The 15,717-nt window shown below is 30.7% G+C and overlaps 2 protein-coding genes across 2 annotated transcripts; both read right to left on the reverse strand.

Annotated features, from left to right (window-relative positions):
- Positions 1–164: 164 nt before the first annotated feature.
- LOC133034073 (uncharacterized) lies at positions 165–878 on the reverse strand. Its single transcript, XM_061109090.1, has one exon. The coding sequence runs from the start codon at positions 876–878 to the stop codon at positions 165–167; it is 714 nt and encodes a 237-aa protein (XP_060965073.1).
- Positions 879–3,003: 2,125 nt separating this feature from the next.
- Positions 3,004–3,582, reverse strand: LOC115719816 (uncharacterized). The gene has a single exon (XM_030649005.2). The coding sequence runs from the start codon at positions 3,580–3,582 to the stop codon at positions 3,004–3,006; it is 579 nt and encodes a 192-aa protein (XP_030504865.2).
- Between the last annotated feature and the right edge of the window lie 12,135 nt (positions 3,583–15,717).

Genomic DNA, 15,717 nt, shown 5'->3' on the forward strand with positions numbered 1-15,717 from the left:
ATCTTTCGTATGTGTATAATCTGTATGTTTGATTAATAATGAATATTCTTCTTCTTGATAAAAAATAAACGTAAACGTTCTATATAATAATGAAAATAATCTTTATATATATGTATACATATACATATATGATCTCTAAAAATTTGTTAAGTACCACATGATTATTAAACTATCTCAACTCTACAATTGGGACAAAATTTACTAACTTGTAACCACTCAACAATGCATTCTTCATGATACGCGTGAGTGCATGGTAGCTTAGCAGCTTCCAAATCAATTGAAACATCCTCCAAACAAATCGAACAAAAAATTTGATTATCTTTTACTTGCACTTTTTCTAATTTTTCAATTGACTCTTCACTCGCCGCCACAAAACGAATAGGAACATCATTCATATTGTAGTCATCATCAACATCAATATCATCATCGTAATCCAAATCAAATTGAGGTAGTTCATCAACTAAAACTTTAATAGAAACATCAACACCGACTTCTTCATTTGAATTATAATACTCTTTGTTGTTCACCACCTTTCTACCGCAATCAATGATTTCATCAGTAAGAAAAGAGAGAGAAGGAAGAAAGACTGCATCAAACATATCTTGAATGGCAACTTGGGCTTGAGTGTTGTTGCTCTTCATCAATGTGTCGTATAAAATTCTCGCAACATTTTCTATAGAAGTAGTTGGGTTTTCTGTGTTGTCATTGAATAAAAATGCTTCATCTTCCATAGCAAATGGTGGAGCAAGAATGAACTTGATGTTTAAGTTAATGGTAAGGAAACAAGCATTTTGCGGTTCTTGTTCTATTTGATTTGGTTCAAAATGATATGGTTTTATACGGTAATAGGCATTACCGGTTACTTGTGGAGAATTCATAATGGATCACACTTGTAAAAATGATTAATTTTGAAAAGAAAAAGTAGTGAGATTTGGGTGATGAATTAGTAAAAAAAGAACAATTTTAGCTTTATAAGTTTCCAAATTATTTAAGGGAAATTACCCCTTTTAGCCTCTTTTGCTATTTATTTTTCCAATTTACGATATTTATTTTTGCTTTTTATTACTTTTGTATTTTGAATTTTTAACTTTTAAGTGAAATATAACTTTTAATTTCAACTGTACAGTATCCCATTTCAATTTTGTTTGAGCCTTTATTCTTCTTCATTATGTTTACGTTCCCTTTCATCATTTCAAGATTTTCATATCACTCAACACAGGTGCAATACATAAATACAATGATTCCAAAACACTTAAGAAAATACAATAAATTTGAGACTAATAAAGTTATAACAACAACAATAAGTCAATAATCTTTTTAAAGTTTCAACAACACAACTAAAACAAAATAACAAACTTGAAACTAATTAAATTTCAACAACAATATTATAAAATGACAACTAACATGCAAGCAAATACAAACTTCCAACTCCAACTTTTAGCAAGCTATATTTAAAGTCTGCAATTTCAAATGATGAAGTAGTTGATAATGAAGTATCTACAAAATAAAATAAAATATCATTAGACACTAGACGAATAATTTTAAGAAAATAATATATGAGAATTCACAATCTTTAATTTATTATTTACTTGAATCATAAAATTTATACGTTTCTATGTCCTCTAATATTAAACTCATATCTAATGGCATAAGAGAAGATCTCAACTAATTTTGGCAGCATATTAAAACTTGTAGAGTCAATTATTAGTGTAATTAATGAATAGTCGGAATCGTGCACTACTAATATAGGGTAGTCTGCCCCTTATTTTTGTAACTTCTTAAAATATCTCATATTATGCTGAAGTGTTATTATTATTTTTTCATGAAAAATTGACAATTCAGAAACCCTAATTTGAGTACTGTATTCTATCATTGTGTATCTATCTCCCAAAGAATGAATGAATACATCATTTGAATTTGATATTTTACCTCCCATTTCTTTATTTTCCTTATTTTCTCTGCCCATTTGACTGAAACCAATAATTTCAATTCACCAAGTGGAGACTGACAATTAATGGGTCCTAGCCGTAGTAGCAACGTGTAACTAAGGTGGCGTTTGGTTGGAGGTATAATGAAATAGAATAGCGAGGAAAGGAAACAATTCTATTCCATTCCTTTGTTTGGTTGCATATTAAAGTATTGGAATGTCATTCCAATAAAATGGTCTCTCCATTATTTTGGTGGAATGACAATTCCATTTTGAAATAGAAACAAAGACCATTCCAATACATGATGAGAAAAATTTAATAATTTTTTTTATCAATTTTCTTATGCATTTTAAAGTTATTCCATTTCGTTCTTATTCTCATTCTCATTCTTATATTTTCATTCCTCAACCAAACGCTACCTAAGAAGAAGAGTATACCCCAACACTGGTTGGAGATAATGAAATAGAATGGAATGGAAAGGAAACAATCTCCATTCCATTCTTTTGTTTGGTTGCATATTAAAATGTTAGAATACCATTCCAATAGAATGGTTTTTCTAACATTTTGGTGGAATGACAATTCCACTTTAAAATAGAAAGAAAGACCATTCTAATGCATGATGAGAAAAAAAATTAATAATTTTTTCATCAATATTTTTTATACATATATTAGATTTTATTCCATTCCTGTTCCCATTCTTATTCCTATGTTTTCATTTCTCCCAACCAAACGCCACCTAATAGTTTATTAGGAAATTAAGGTAATTAGTTTGTGTTATTTTAATAAAAATTACATTTCGTTTTAATTTTTAATATTTAACATTAATAAAACATAGTTTAATTTTTAATTATATCCGACTATATTTTTGTCATATCAAATTCTTATATGTGAAGAAATAAAAGTTAATGTACGTAATGAACACTATAAGAAAACAGAAACTAGAATTTCTTCATATTAATTTGATATTGTCTCATGAAATTGATATTTAACTATATTTTTCATCGATTAATAATTAAAATACATTATATATAAGCTTATAAATATAAGAAAACATTTGTTAAGTACCACATGATTATTAAACTATCTCAACTCTACAATTGGGACAAAATTTACTAACTTGCAGCCACTCAACAACACATTGTTTATGATACGCGTGAGTGCATGGTAACTTAGTAGCTTCCGAACCAACCGAAACATCCTCCAAACAAATCGAACAAAAAATTGGATTATCTTTAACCTGAACTTTTTCTAATTTTTCAATTGACCCTTCACTCGACGCCACAAAACAAATAGGAAAATCATCCATATTATAGTCATCATCGTCGTCGTCATCATCATCCCAATCAAGTTGAGGTAGTTCATTAACAAAGACATGAACGTAAACATCAACACCGACTTCTTCATTCAAATTATTATTGTTCATCATTTTTCTACCGCAATCAATAATTTCATCAATAATAAAAGAGAAAGAAGGAAGATAGACCGCAGCAAACATGTCTTGAATGGTAATTAGGGCTTCAGTATTATTGATATTCATCAATGTTTCGTATGAAATTTGTACAGTATTTTCTATAGTAGAAATTGGATATTCTGTTTCATCATAAAATAAAGGTTCATCGTCTTCTATAGTAGATGGTGAAGCAAGATTGAACATGGCATTTAAATTAATGATAAAAAAACGACCAGTATGTGATTCTTGTTCTATTGTGTTTGGTTGAGTATAATTATAGGGTGATATGGGTGATATATAGTAATCGGGATCACCAATGACTTGTGGGGAGCTCATAATTAATTAATCACAGTTGTAGAAATGATTAATTTTGAAAAGAAAAAGTAGTGAGATTTGGGTGATGAAAATAATAAAAGGAACAATTTTAGGGCAAGGTATTAGCTAGCTTAGGAGCTTAAAAAAAAAAGTTTGAAAAATGAAAACTATTATGATGCATTTGATGTCTCACGGGGTATTTATATATAGAATGTAAAAATAATTCAATATTCCAATTTTATATAATTTAAATTTAAAATTTTAATTAAATTGATATTTATGTTTAGGATTAGGATTCGGTGTTGGATTAGAAATAGGTGATATTATTATAATAATATATATTAAGGAATTTAATTTTTAATAATATAAAATAAATTTTCTAAGTACCTAATATCTATTATATATATTGTACTTAGAATAAATTATTTTATTATATATAAAGCCAAATAAAAACATTACGTATATATAATCATTTTCCGATTCTTTTAAAATTTAAATAAAAGAAAGTAAGTAAAACTAACGTTTTAAAAATATGTACAAGTTTTTATTGCAGAAAACGTGTGAGATTGTGTCATATTCACGAAAAAAAAATTAACTTTAAAAAAAATAAATATTATTTTAGACTCTAAATTTTTGTTTTGTGAAATGATAAAATAGACTCTGTATTTTCTAAAATAGTATAAATAGAAGGCTGAAGTGATTTTTTTCAAAATAAAATTTAATAATAATGTAACATAAATGTGTTATAAAAAAAACTGGTTAATAATAATGTAACATAAGTTTTTATTGCAGAAAACGTGTGAGATTGTATTGTGTGATATTCACGAAAAAAAAAATTAACTTTAAAAAAACATAAATATTATTTTAGATTCTAAATTTTGTAAAAATTACAAATTGACCATCTGTTTTGTCAAATGATAAAATGAATTCTGTATTTTCTAAAATAGTATAAATAGAAGTCTGAACTGATTTTTTTCAAAATAAAATTTAGAATTATGCGACCTAAAGGTGTTATGAGAAAACTGGTTAAATTTTCTACATATGTTTGTGATAGGAACTATCTTCAAGTTGGTTATATTAAAAAAATTATCGAAAATTAAGCTAAAGATACTATTTGTACCATTTAAAAAATACAAGGTCTATTTTGTTATTTAACAAAATAGAGAATCTGATCTGTAACTTTACAAAACACAGGGTTTAAAATGATATTTACTCTTAAAAAAATATAATTGTTTGATATTCAGGAAAATGTAAAAATAAAGAAAAGAATAAACTTTTTAAAAATAATTATAATCTTCAATTGAAACTTTAAACTTCATGAGCAGCCTAGCTAAACATTGTTAATGTTGTTGGATGATTAAATCTTTAATGTGACTTATATGTATAAGTGTGTATTGCTATTTGAAGTTTGATCTAAATAAAGTGATTATTTTAGTAATTGTGGGTCATATGTATTAGGGTCAGTTGGGTACAGCTGTGCTATGGGAAAAAACAGTTGTAGTTGTACTGTGAGAAAAAACAACTGCAACATAACTGTAAAAAAAAATTGAGTTGAGTGTTTGGTAAATTATAAATTTCAAAGTACTGTAAATTGCTAAGATCTATTATAATGATAATAATAATGTTATAATTTAATTTATTATAATCATGAATATGTAAAAGCTTATTGTATATAATATTTTTTATTTTTTATATATTTTTAATTTTTTTCAAACTATAAATTTATATGCATTTGATTAAAATAATTTATAGTATTTTATATTATATTTTATCATATGTAAAAAAAAAATTAAAAACTCAAGTATATAAGAAAACTCTAAGTTGATGTGGTTTGTTAATATTAAAAAAAATATAAAATATTTTTTAAATAAAAAATAAGAGATTTAATTATTATTTATTTATTATAATTAATTTTTTAATATATAATATATAATAAATAAATATTGTTTTTGTACAAATAAATTTATTAGTCTTTTAATCAAAACAGTTTGTTTAAAAAGTTAGGTTGTATCAGCTTTAGCTTTTAGCTGTAGCTTCTTTATAAATTCTTTAAAACTTATTTTTTGACTGCTTACCAAATATATTTTTATCAAAGCTTTTCTAAAAGTTGTTCCAAACATGCCCTTAAAGTGTCATGGCTAGAGATGCACACAGGTCGGGAAATTGGTAGGGAGTGCTCTCCCTGTCTCTATCCCCGTTAAGGATTTTAATCCCCATACCCACTTATTCTCCATCGGGGATGGGGCAGGAAATCCCCTAATGGGAACGTGGACGGGGCGAAGAATCCCCGAGGCGGAGAATCCCCTAATAAAAAATTAAAGTTTGTAATAAAAATTTAAATATATAAAAATATTCAACTACATAAAAATTAAAGTAATACATATTAATTATTATTCAATAAACTAATTATTATACAAACACAACTTAAAATTCATTAAAAGAATACTTAGATACTAAAAAAATACAAACATAAATTATAAAATGTAAAATATTACTAAAAATATAAAATAAAATACTAAACGGGTTTCCGTCGAGGCAAAGAGTGTGATCCCCGTTCTCGCCCCATTTAACATTCGGGGACAAAATAAAGTAATTCTCGTCCTCACCCCGTTCCCCATTTAGATGGAGAATCCTTGCCCCATTAGGGGCAAGTCCCCCTGGGATCCCATCTCCATGGGGAAAATGTACATCCCTAGCCATGAGTAAATGTGTAGATACTTTAAGTAATATTTCTAATTCATTAAGAGGTTATATTAGAAATACTAAAAATTAATACATTGATAGGTGGTCCCCAAAAAACTAGAGAGAAAACTAAGTCTTGTATTCTTAGAAGATCATTACTCAAAGATCTAACATTGCTAAATTAATTAATATTATTAGGGTTCGTTTGGTACGCCGTATTAGACCGTATTGTATTGTATAGTATTATATTGAATTGTATTTTATGCAATATTTTTATGTAAAACTATATGTAGTATTAACTTATATGGGCACCTAAATATATAATATTTTAGTATAAATTAAAGTTTAACATAATATTATATAAAAATATGATATATATATATAATCTAATTCAATATAATACAATACAATACGATCTAATACAACGTTCCAAACAAGTTCTTAAGGAATTAAGGTACGCATCCGTTATTCATATTTTTTTTTCTTTTTGAATCATGATGGATTTTAAATCTTTAGTTATACATTTCTAATAATATGTAATATTAATCTTGAAATTACATATTTTACGAATGATAAGGCTACATATTACTTTCACTTTTTTACTTTCTTTTATTACCATTATCCTGTGATGAGTTGTTTGGTTTTTTTACTTCTAAATAATATGTTTGTTAATTAATTGCAAAAACTCAATAGTACCACACACTTATCTAGATAATGTGTAATTGATGTTGTTGTAAATCAGTTATCAATTAAATCACTTTAGTTTATTAATGAGTACTCTAATTAACTTTGTTAGTTATGTTATGCTCGGTTGACTTGTTGACTATTTAAGTGAGCCTTTTTGTTTATTTGTAAAGTACTGAATTTGAGTTTGTATAAAGAAGAGCTAAGAGAGAATTACTAGAGAAAGGTTGTCTCCGCAAGGGAGAGGAGTTTTCTCGTTTTGTTCTCTAAAGTTATAACAATAATCTCCAGGTGAATAAAAATAGCCACCATCTAAACAATGTTCTTATATTGTTCGACATCATGAGTGGAGTAGCCTCCATCATGAGTGAAGTAACTCATGTTCTTATATATGACTCAATATTTTTACATTTAATCCATGTTAGACAATGTTCTCCAATATCTCTTCTCAAGATGGCAGTTATTTTTGCTCACTTTTCTTGAATCATTTTATCACAAGGTCATTTGCTCACTTTATTTTTTTCGGATCTTTAGCATCTTTGCACCATTTGTTCGTGTCTTTACACCATCTTGATCTTGTGTGACTGACTAACTATTTAGATAGGTATGGATCGAAAGCCCGTTAAGGATATGCCTTTTATATATACCATGTTGAGAAACATGGGTTTTCATTTCAAAACCAGTTGGTGACAAGTAGAGAATCCCATGCTCTTATATATGACTCAATATTTTTACATTTAATCTATGTTAAACAATGTTCTCCAATAAGATCCTATTCGAATATTTCTTTTTAAACATCAGGATGCTAAAAGACAAAAATTTGGCAGTAAGGTTGTGTTTAACAAGTTTATAAGCAGGCCTCAACATTGGAATTCAAAGTTGAGGCATGGAAACGTTAATTGCTCGATGCCCAAAAAATTGTTGTTCAAGCACCGCAACATGCTCCTACAGTGTTGCGGCACACCTCAAAATTCTGGAATTTCCTGGGTGAGTTAAAAAGGCACGGGCTGTGACACTCAATGAGCATGTCGCGACCCGCCTATTTTAAATGCGAAAATTAGGTTTTTTTTTTTTTTTATCTTTTTTGAATAAGGGATCTTTTTCTACACTTTTGGGGAGACCAATCATTAAGGACGAAAGTTGGAAGCAGAAAGCGATTCTTTATTAATTGTTGTCAGTTATTTACAATGAACATGAGTAGCTAGACTTTCAATTAGGGTTGCTGATGAAGATTTTTTGACACTTTATTTTTTTTAAATGCGATTTTATTCTTCTTCAATTTTTTATGTGCACATATTTCATTCGTACTTAATTACTTTTAATTATCTGATCACCAAATAATTATTTAATGATTTCAATGCAAAGTCTGAGAAGTGAGTATAATTGATTATGATATAGTAAAATAGACATAGATTTCGATATAGGACGAGAGTACCTATATGATTTATTTATGTAACATTAATTTAGAATTTTTATGCTTAAAGCCTCCTATGTGTTTAAATTTATCACGAGAGTAAAAAATTTGCATATAGGTTGAGATTTATATGTCTTAGCCCAAATGTAAGTTTCTTTAATAAATCCGCTATCACGTGAAAATTAAAATTTGATAATTAAATTATATTAAACCATATAAAGTAAATGCAATCCAAATTAGCTCTAATCATTATTAATTTCACCTTAATTGTTTGTTTTATTTTTTTTTAAAAAAAAAAAAAAGAAATTACACATCTTTTTTTATTTTTATTGTCACCAAATAGAATTAAAAATTTAATTATTTAGTAATCAACTACAATTTTTGTGGGATTGACCATACTTTTATGAGTCTTACTCATAAAAGATACTATACTTGCCTCTTAAAAAATTCATATCATGACCTATATGATTGTTTTGTGGGATTTATAATTTCACACACCATGTGATGTTTTATACAATCTCATTGTTCATTACTTTGTGTCTTATTATATAATTTCACATATGTGCCTAATTAACTATGTTTTGCAGCATTGCAAAAAAAAAAAAAAACTATGTTTTGCAGTACCACTAATCTTCTCTTCTTTCCAAGCTGAAGCTTATCCACTCCTTATGGCCCTTCAGGGAGGAATACAAGATCTTTGAGATTAATTGTTTGCTTTTAGTTAATAACATATATTATTGGGATAATTTTAAAAAAAAAAGTACAAAAATAACAAAAAATATATTAAAATACGGTATGTACATAATTTTCAATATTTTTACGGTTTTTAAATTTTCTTTACGTAAAATATGGTCTTTTAGTCTAGTATGTGGTAATTAATGAATAGTCAGAATCGTGCACTACTAATATAGGGTATACTAGTCTGCCCCTTATTTTTGTAACTTCTTAAAATATCTCATATTATGCTGATACAAAAAAAAGGATATTCAGCTACAAAAAAATTGGTAGCAAATAATGCCTATTTGGTAGCTATTGAACTTTTTGCTACTAACTTTTTTTGGTGGCTACTTCGTAGCTAATACTCCGTAGCTGAAAGTTTTTTGCTACCAAGACAATTTGTAGCAAATTCGCTACTAATATTTTTGTAGCAAAAAATGTCAAATGTAGTAGCAAAATAATTACTTTGAAAAACTACTAAAACTTTTTTGCTACTACATTTTGGTAGCAAATCACTTTAAAATTGGTAACAAATACAACTTTAGTACTTAAAAATATAATAATTTTGCTACTGAAATTTTGTTGCAAAATAAATTTGAATTGAATTATATGTGATTTTCGAACTAAATTTATATTTAATATTTAATTTTAATTATTCCATTAATGCAGAATTTCTAATTATATATTTGTAGAATAATTAAAATAGCAAAACTCACTTTAATAGAATTAATAACTTATATATATATACACAATTCAACAAGTAAATTGTTGATAATACAAAATCTCTAACATAATTTAAAATTTATAACATACACAAATCTATAAAAATCAAATCAATGTTGGATGTTGGCTTATATCCGACCAATCTATTAGTATTTCCCCAAACATTTTATATTTGCTATACAATAGATTGAGCCCTCTTGTGATGCCATTGGTGTGGACTCTCACAACACCAATTGACCAGATCATGAAGGGTATACGATTGCAATAAGGGCTGTCGGGTTGTGAAGGTAAACACCTAAACCAGATAGCAAGTAAATCCTTCCAGATAGCAACTTCTAGATAGCAAGTAAACAAGTAAATCCTTCGAGATAGCAACTTGTAAAATTACTACACCAGATAAGAGAACCTGAATAAGATGAACCACAAAACATGTCACAAAAAATAGCTGACAATAGGCTAAAGACACCTGAAATATATAGCTGACTGGCAATAGGGGGAGACCAGCCATATATGGCCTCCTTCTCTTTTTTCAAAAAACAAATATTAAACAGTGATAAATTCATAATTTTCATGTATTGTTTTTGTCTTTAAAGTAAAATTGATGATGGAGATTATCTCAAACAATCTTTGAAGACATCTCTAAACAATATATAAAGCATCTCTCAACAGTAAAGTAAAAAAGAAAAATGGGGAAGGAATCACAGCACAACTACAAAGCAAACAAATTGAATCTGCATAAATACATGTACAGAAAATTACGTATGTGTTATATAACTAATCAAGATGACCAACAAACGTAAAGAACGAGAATTAAACATGAATCTACGATGCAATGACATGATATGATTGGAAACTCGTTAATTTCATTAGATGCGTGTAAAGAATATTGAGAACATATGAAGGAAGCATACACCAAGGGAAGGGAAGGGGCTGCATCTTCCATAGCAATAGAGAAATCATCCGCTGCAGGTAGTTGCGCCTGACTTGACCAACTATTCCGTGTATCAAACTCCACATGGGTAGTTCTTGGTGCTAAAAAATCTGTGGAGAATATATTTAAAAATCTATGAATCTATTTTTAAATTAAAAATTATACTTAAAAATAATTAAACACAAATGTAGAACATTTTAGTTATAAAATTTACCAGAAATTTTAAGAATATTGAATTTAGTTTATCCAAAAATAAAAAATTAAAAAAAACACGTATATACAACATACAATCTGTACAGAATAATTTAAATTTAAATTTCCAAAAAGATAATTATCCCACAAAACAAGGGTTAAAAAATAACAAAATTACAAATAAGTATTTCAAAAATTAAAATTTGAATTTGATTTTAAATATATACCGTGTACGTACGATACATTAATTTTTATCATCATTTTTTTTCATTACTCTATTCACCGTTAAAGATTTTCACTGTATTTTTTTTTCTCTCAAAAGAAACTTAATTTGCCTCAACAGTCTCAACAAACCTGAAGAGCAATTCAGTGCATAGTTGTTAAGGTATGAGCTAAATGATATTTGATATATATCATGATTGACATTATAATCTTGCATTGATTAGATTGTTAATTAAAAAATCCCTTCAGGTGTTTCAACTGGTTAGGTGTTTCAAAGAATTTCAAAAAGGATACAAGGAGTCAGTACATACAAACAGGTTTGAATAAATTTCTATTTTATTTCAGTAAAACAATATGCATTGAAACCAACTAGGAAATATAGAATTGACATGGATTAATGATCTTTGTTTTCGAATCTGTATAGTTGTTCTTTCTTGGGCTAATGAATTTACAATCTTCTAAATTAAAAACATGAACAGAGATAAAAATAAATATCTTAAATCTGAATCAAATATTTAAACAAAACATGCCTCAACAAACAATTAACAATCTGGAAATTTTTCATCAATCAAGATACTAAAAATATACCTCAATAAAAATCTACTAAGCCGCAACATAGCCGCTGCAATCGAAAGCCACAATCGAGCGACATTGTACCAAAATCTACAACTGCCAAAGCCATTCCACAACTGTAAAGGCCAAAGAACCAGATTTTAGTAGGCAAAGGACAAGAAAAATTCAAAACTACCCACCAATATATTCCCTCAAATTGTTATGTTTAATCTACCCAAACCCAATGTAGCCTTAACCAAATAAATAAATCATACCTTAGAAGCATTTACGCTAACACGATTCCACCTTTCAGCAGGTGTTTCAGGTTTTTAAGGGTATAAATTCCATTAAAAAATTGTGAAACAGACATTTTCATTAAAAGATAAAATGGGCTAACTTTCAAAATGCCTAGCACATAGCAGCTACCTTACAATTCCATAAAGAAACGAAAACAATAGAAAGAGAAATAATCAAGTCAAACCATCCACAGATCAAACAATAGAAAGAAACGAAAAGAATATAATCTGTGGAGCTACTTATTTCAAGTTCTCCCATTCGAAAGCACTTCTCTCTAATCCAACTGAAACCAAAACCAAAGAATCTATAAATTTATAGTGTATATAATTGAAATCATCCAAATAGTTTATATATATTTATAATTTTTTTTAAAAAAATCTTATTTAAGATTTGTAGAAATCCATAGCACATTTAAATCTGTTGAGAAAGCTCTCAACTTTTTTCATTATCCTCAATCCTCAAATCCAAACCAATGAAACCAAATAAGTCACACACAATATATATGTATTAAATACCATATCAGCACATTATTATTTTCCATAAAAAGAAAAGCTAGCTAAAATAATCCTACTCTTTGAACTGAAAACAGAGAAAAAGAGAGTGAGATTTCATGAACTTTACTAGAGCTCTTCCGCCACAAAACGACAGTGTCCCCTAACCTACACCGTATGCGATAACCCCTATAAAGCTTCTGAAGCTTCACCGCAGCAGTAGCTGATTTGTCACGCGTTGTCGAATCTGCCTGAGCTGCCGTTCTTCGCCTGCATGAAACCAATATATTAGTAACAAAATATGGAAATGTTGAACTATAATTGATATCACACTCCATGTCACCTTGTATGGCCCATCCACTTCAAATTCAATTGAGCATTCACTATGAGTTGTATAAGATTTGGCCAAGGGATCTGTCAAGGTCTGTTAAGAGAAAAGTGTTAGTAGCAGGTTTTTGTCAAACAATCAAGCTTAAATTGCTCCTTTGCAAATTCGCTTTCTGTTTCTTTTTTTCTAAATGAATAAATTAATAAAAGGTAACCACTATATAACCACTCCAGCCATTTCCATAGAGTACCATCGTGCACCCCTGTAAGACCAGGAAAAGCATTAGTAAAAGGTATATATATTTTGTAGTTAGGAAAAAAAGGAAATCACTATATAACTCACTTGCGCATGACATATCCATAAAAGGAATTATGAATGCACTTATGAGCAAGTTGTAACGAATCATAAAGGACTACCATATCCTGCAAAGCAGTAAGCAAACAACAACGCAAGTTTCAAGGTTCAAAGTCAGTATCAACAATCATCCTCAACATGGTGTGATGCTTATTGTATACAAACGCTCAAACAAGCATATGAATTTTCCATACCTGTGCCTCTTGGATTTTAATAGAATTTCCAGTAGCTTTGGCTTCAGACAATTTTCCTTTCCAGGCCTTATTAAGTCCTTTGTACTCGTATCTTCTATCTCGAAAGCTTCAAATAATATGGAATGTCATATAAAATTATAAATTAGCAAGAAGACAATGATTTTTGTAATGTATGTAAAATAAAAACACATAGAGACTACAAAGATAGAAAGACAAAAGAATTTCACCCCACCAGATAAGTCAACCTCAAATCAAAATTACTCAATTTTTATAAATTTAATAGTGAAAGTTTTTTAAAATAATAATAATAAATTAGTTGATAAGTGTTTTTCACAATTGCATTCCAAAAGAAAGAAGAAAACTTTTATGAAAGAAAATCCATGCTCACCTGCGAACAGTGTCAACGTAGAATGCATTCTCCCTCATGCATATCCCCGCTTCCCGAACTTCAGTAACTGTCTTATCCAGTACCCGTTTATATGCCTACGAGAAGCATACAAAATTAGTTTTAGGCATCATTTACAAGAAAAATTGAACTTTAATAGGGAAAATATACCTTCTGACAATATACCTTCCGTCCAGATACTTCTCCTTTCTGCTGAAGTCGGTCGGCACAATTCCCGAGGCTAACCTCGCCAACCGGTCAAACTGAGTAGTATACTCAGTGACACTCATGTTCTCCCGCTGGGTCAGGTGAACGAATTCCTTTCTCTTGGCGCTTCTAACCGCCTCGTTGTAGTACTTCGCATTGAAGAGTTCCTGGAACCTTTCCCAGGTCATGGTGGTGACGTCATGGATCTGAGACACCATGTCCCACCATACCAGGGCATCCTCCTGGAACTGGAATGTGGCGCACACCACTCTGTCGTTGCCGGTGACACCCATAAAGTTCAGAATCCTGGTGATCACCGTAAGCCACTGCTCGGCTTTCGACACATCTGGACCTCCCAGGAATACCGGAGGTGCTTGCTTCCGGAACCGCTCATATAAAGGTTCCAATCTGTGGGCCGCCACTACCATCTCGGCACAGGCGGCGGGGGCGGTGCCACTTTGGAACTACCGGCACCGGAACCGGCAGGAGCACCCCGCTCGTCTCAACCTCTCGAATCTCGAGGTCTTGCTCTTCGATCCCGGCTTGCATCTCCGCAAACCGTAACTCCCGAGTTCGGGGCTCCCCGATCGGCCGGGGAGCTGGGCAGCCCGTGGCGGGTTCTCATCACCCCGGCCACGAGCCCCGCCTCGGGGACCTCTACCTCGGCCCCTAGCGGTGGGGGAAACCGAGCTCCCTCTCCCGATTCGACCCCCCACCGGTTTGAGCGCCTGCCTCGACTCGGTAGTCCGCCCGGCGTCCATCTAGTTAGAACCGCCTGCGAAACCAAGAGTTGGCATATCGAGTCGTATTCAAGGCGAGCTTACTAATGCCGCTTAATTTGGAAATTAGAAATGAAACATGCGCCTATTCTACTATCAAAGCTACTAACATGCTTCCTAACAGCTTTTCTTTTTCATAACCGAATAAAATAAACTACTAAAGCAATAAAGGCTTACCGAACCGTGAACCGAGCTAAGCTGGCGATGATGATTGTACATGTCGTGACGATCTTCGGAAGACAACACAGCGGCTACGATACCAAATTGTAACACCCTAACTATCTTAGGCGTATTACGTGATTTTTAAACGTCTTGTGCAGCTCGTTGCTAATCAAAGAGGTTTATGGAAAAACGTGATTAATTAAAATTTTGCTTTTTCTTTAAACTTATAAACCATTTTGCAAAAAGTCTCGGGATCCCGATTTATAAAAATATTTACAAACGTTTTCACCGTTCAACTTTTACATCAAAATAAAGTCGTCTAACGACAATTACAAAATCTCGGCCGTCCGTCCCGAGGATCGTACGCTCCGAGCCTAACCGCCCCGACATGTACAATCCCATAAGCTCGCTCACTTGGTCCATCAAGAATCGCCTTGCCTTTACCTACACATGCAACGTAAACCGTGAGTCGACGTACTCGCAAGAAAAAGCATAATAATATCATACATAAAACCGACCGCCGTGTCCAACACGATGCGAGTCCCGCTATCGCCATGTCCAACATGGTACCGAGCACTACCGCCATGTCCAACATGGTACCGAGTTTTGAACGTTCGGGGGACGGTACTATTGACACGTAACAACCTGATCGGCCGAACCGGTCATACTCCGCCGTTGGTCATACTCCACTGTACCGACGTGTTACTATA

This window comes from Cannabis sativa, chromosome 2, assembly GCF_029168945.1.
Source record: "Cannabis sativa cultivar Pink pepper isolate KNU-18-1 chromosome 2, ASM2916894v1, whole genome shotgun sequence".
Taxonomy (NCBI): domain Eukaryota; kingdom Viridiplantae; phylum Streptophyta; class Magnoliopsida; order Rosales; family Cannabaceae; genus Cannabis; species Cannabis sativa.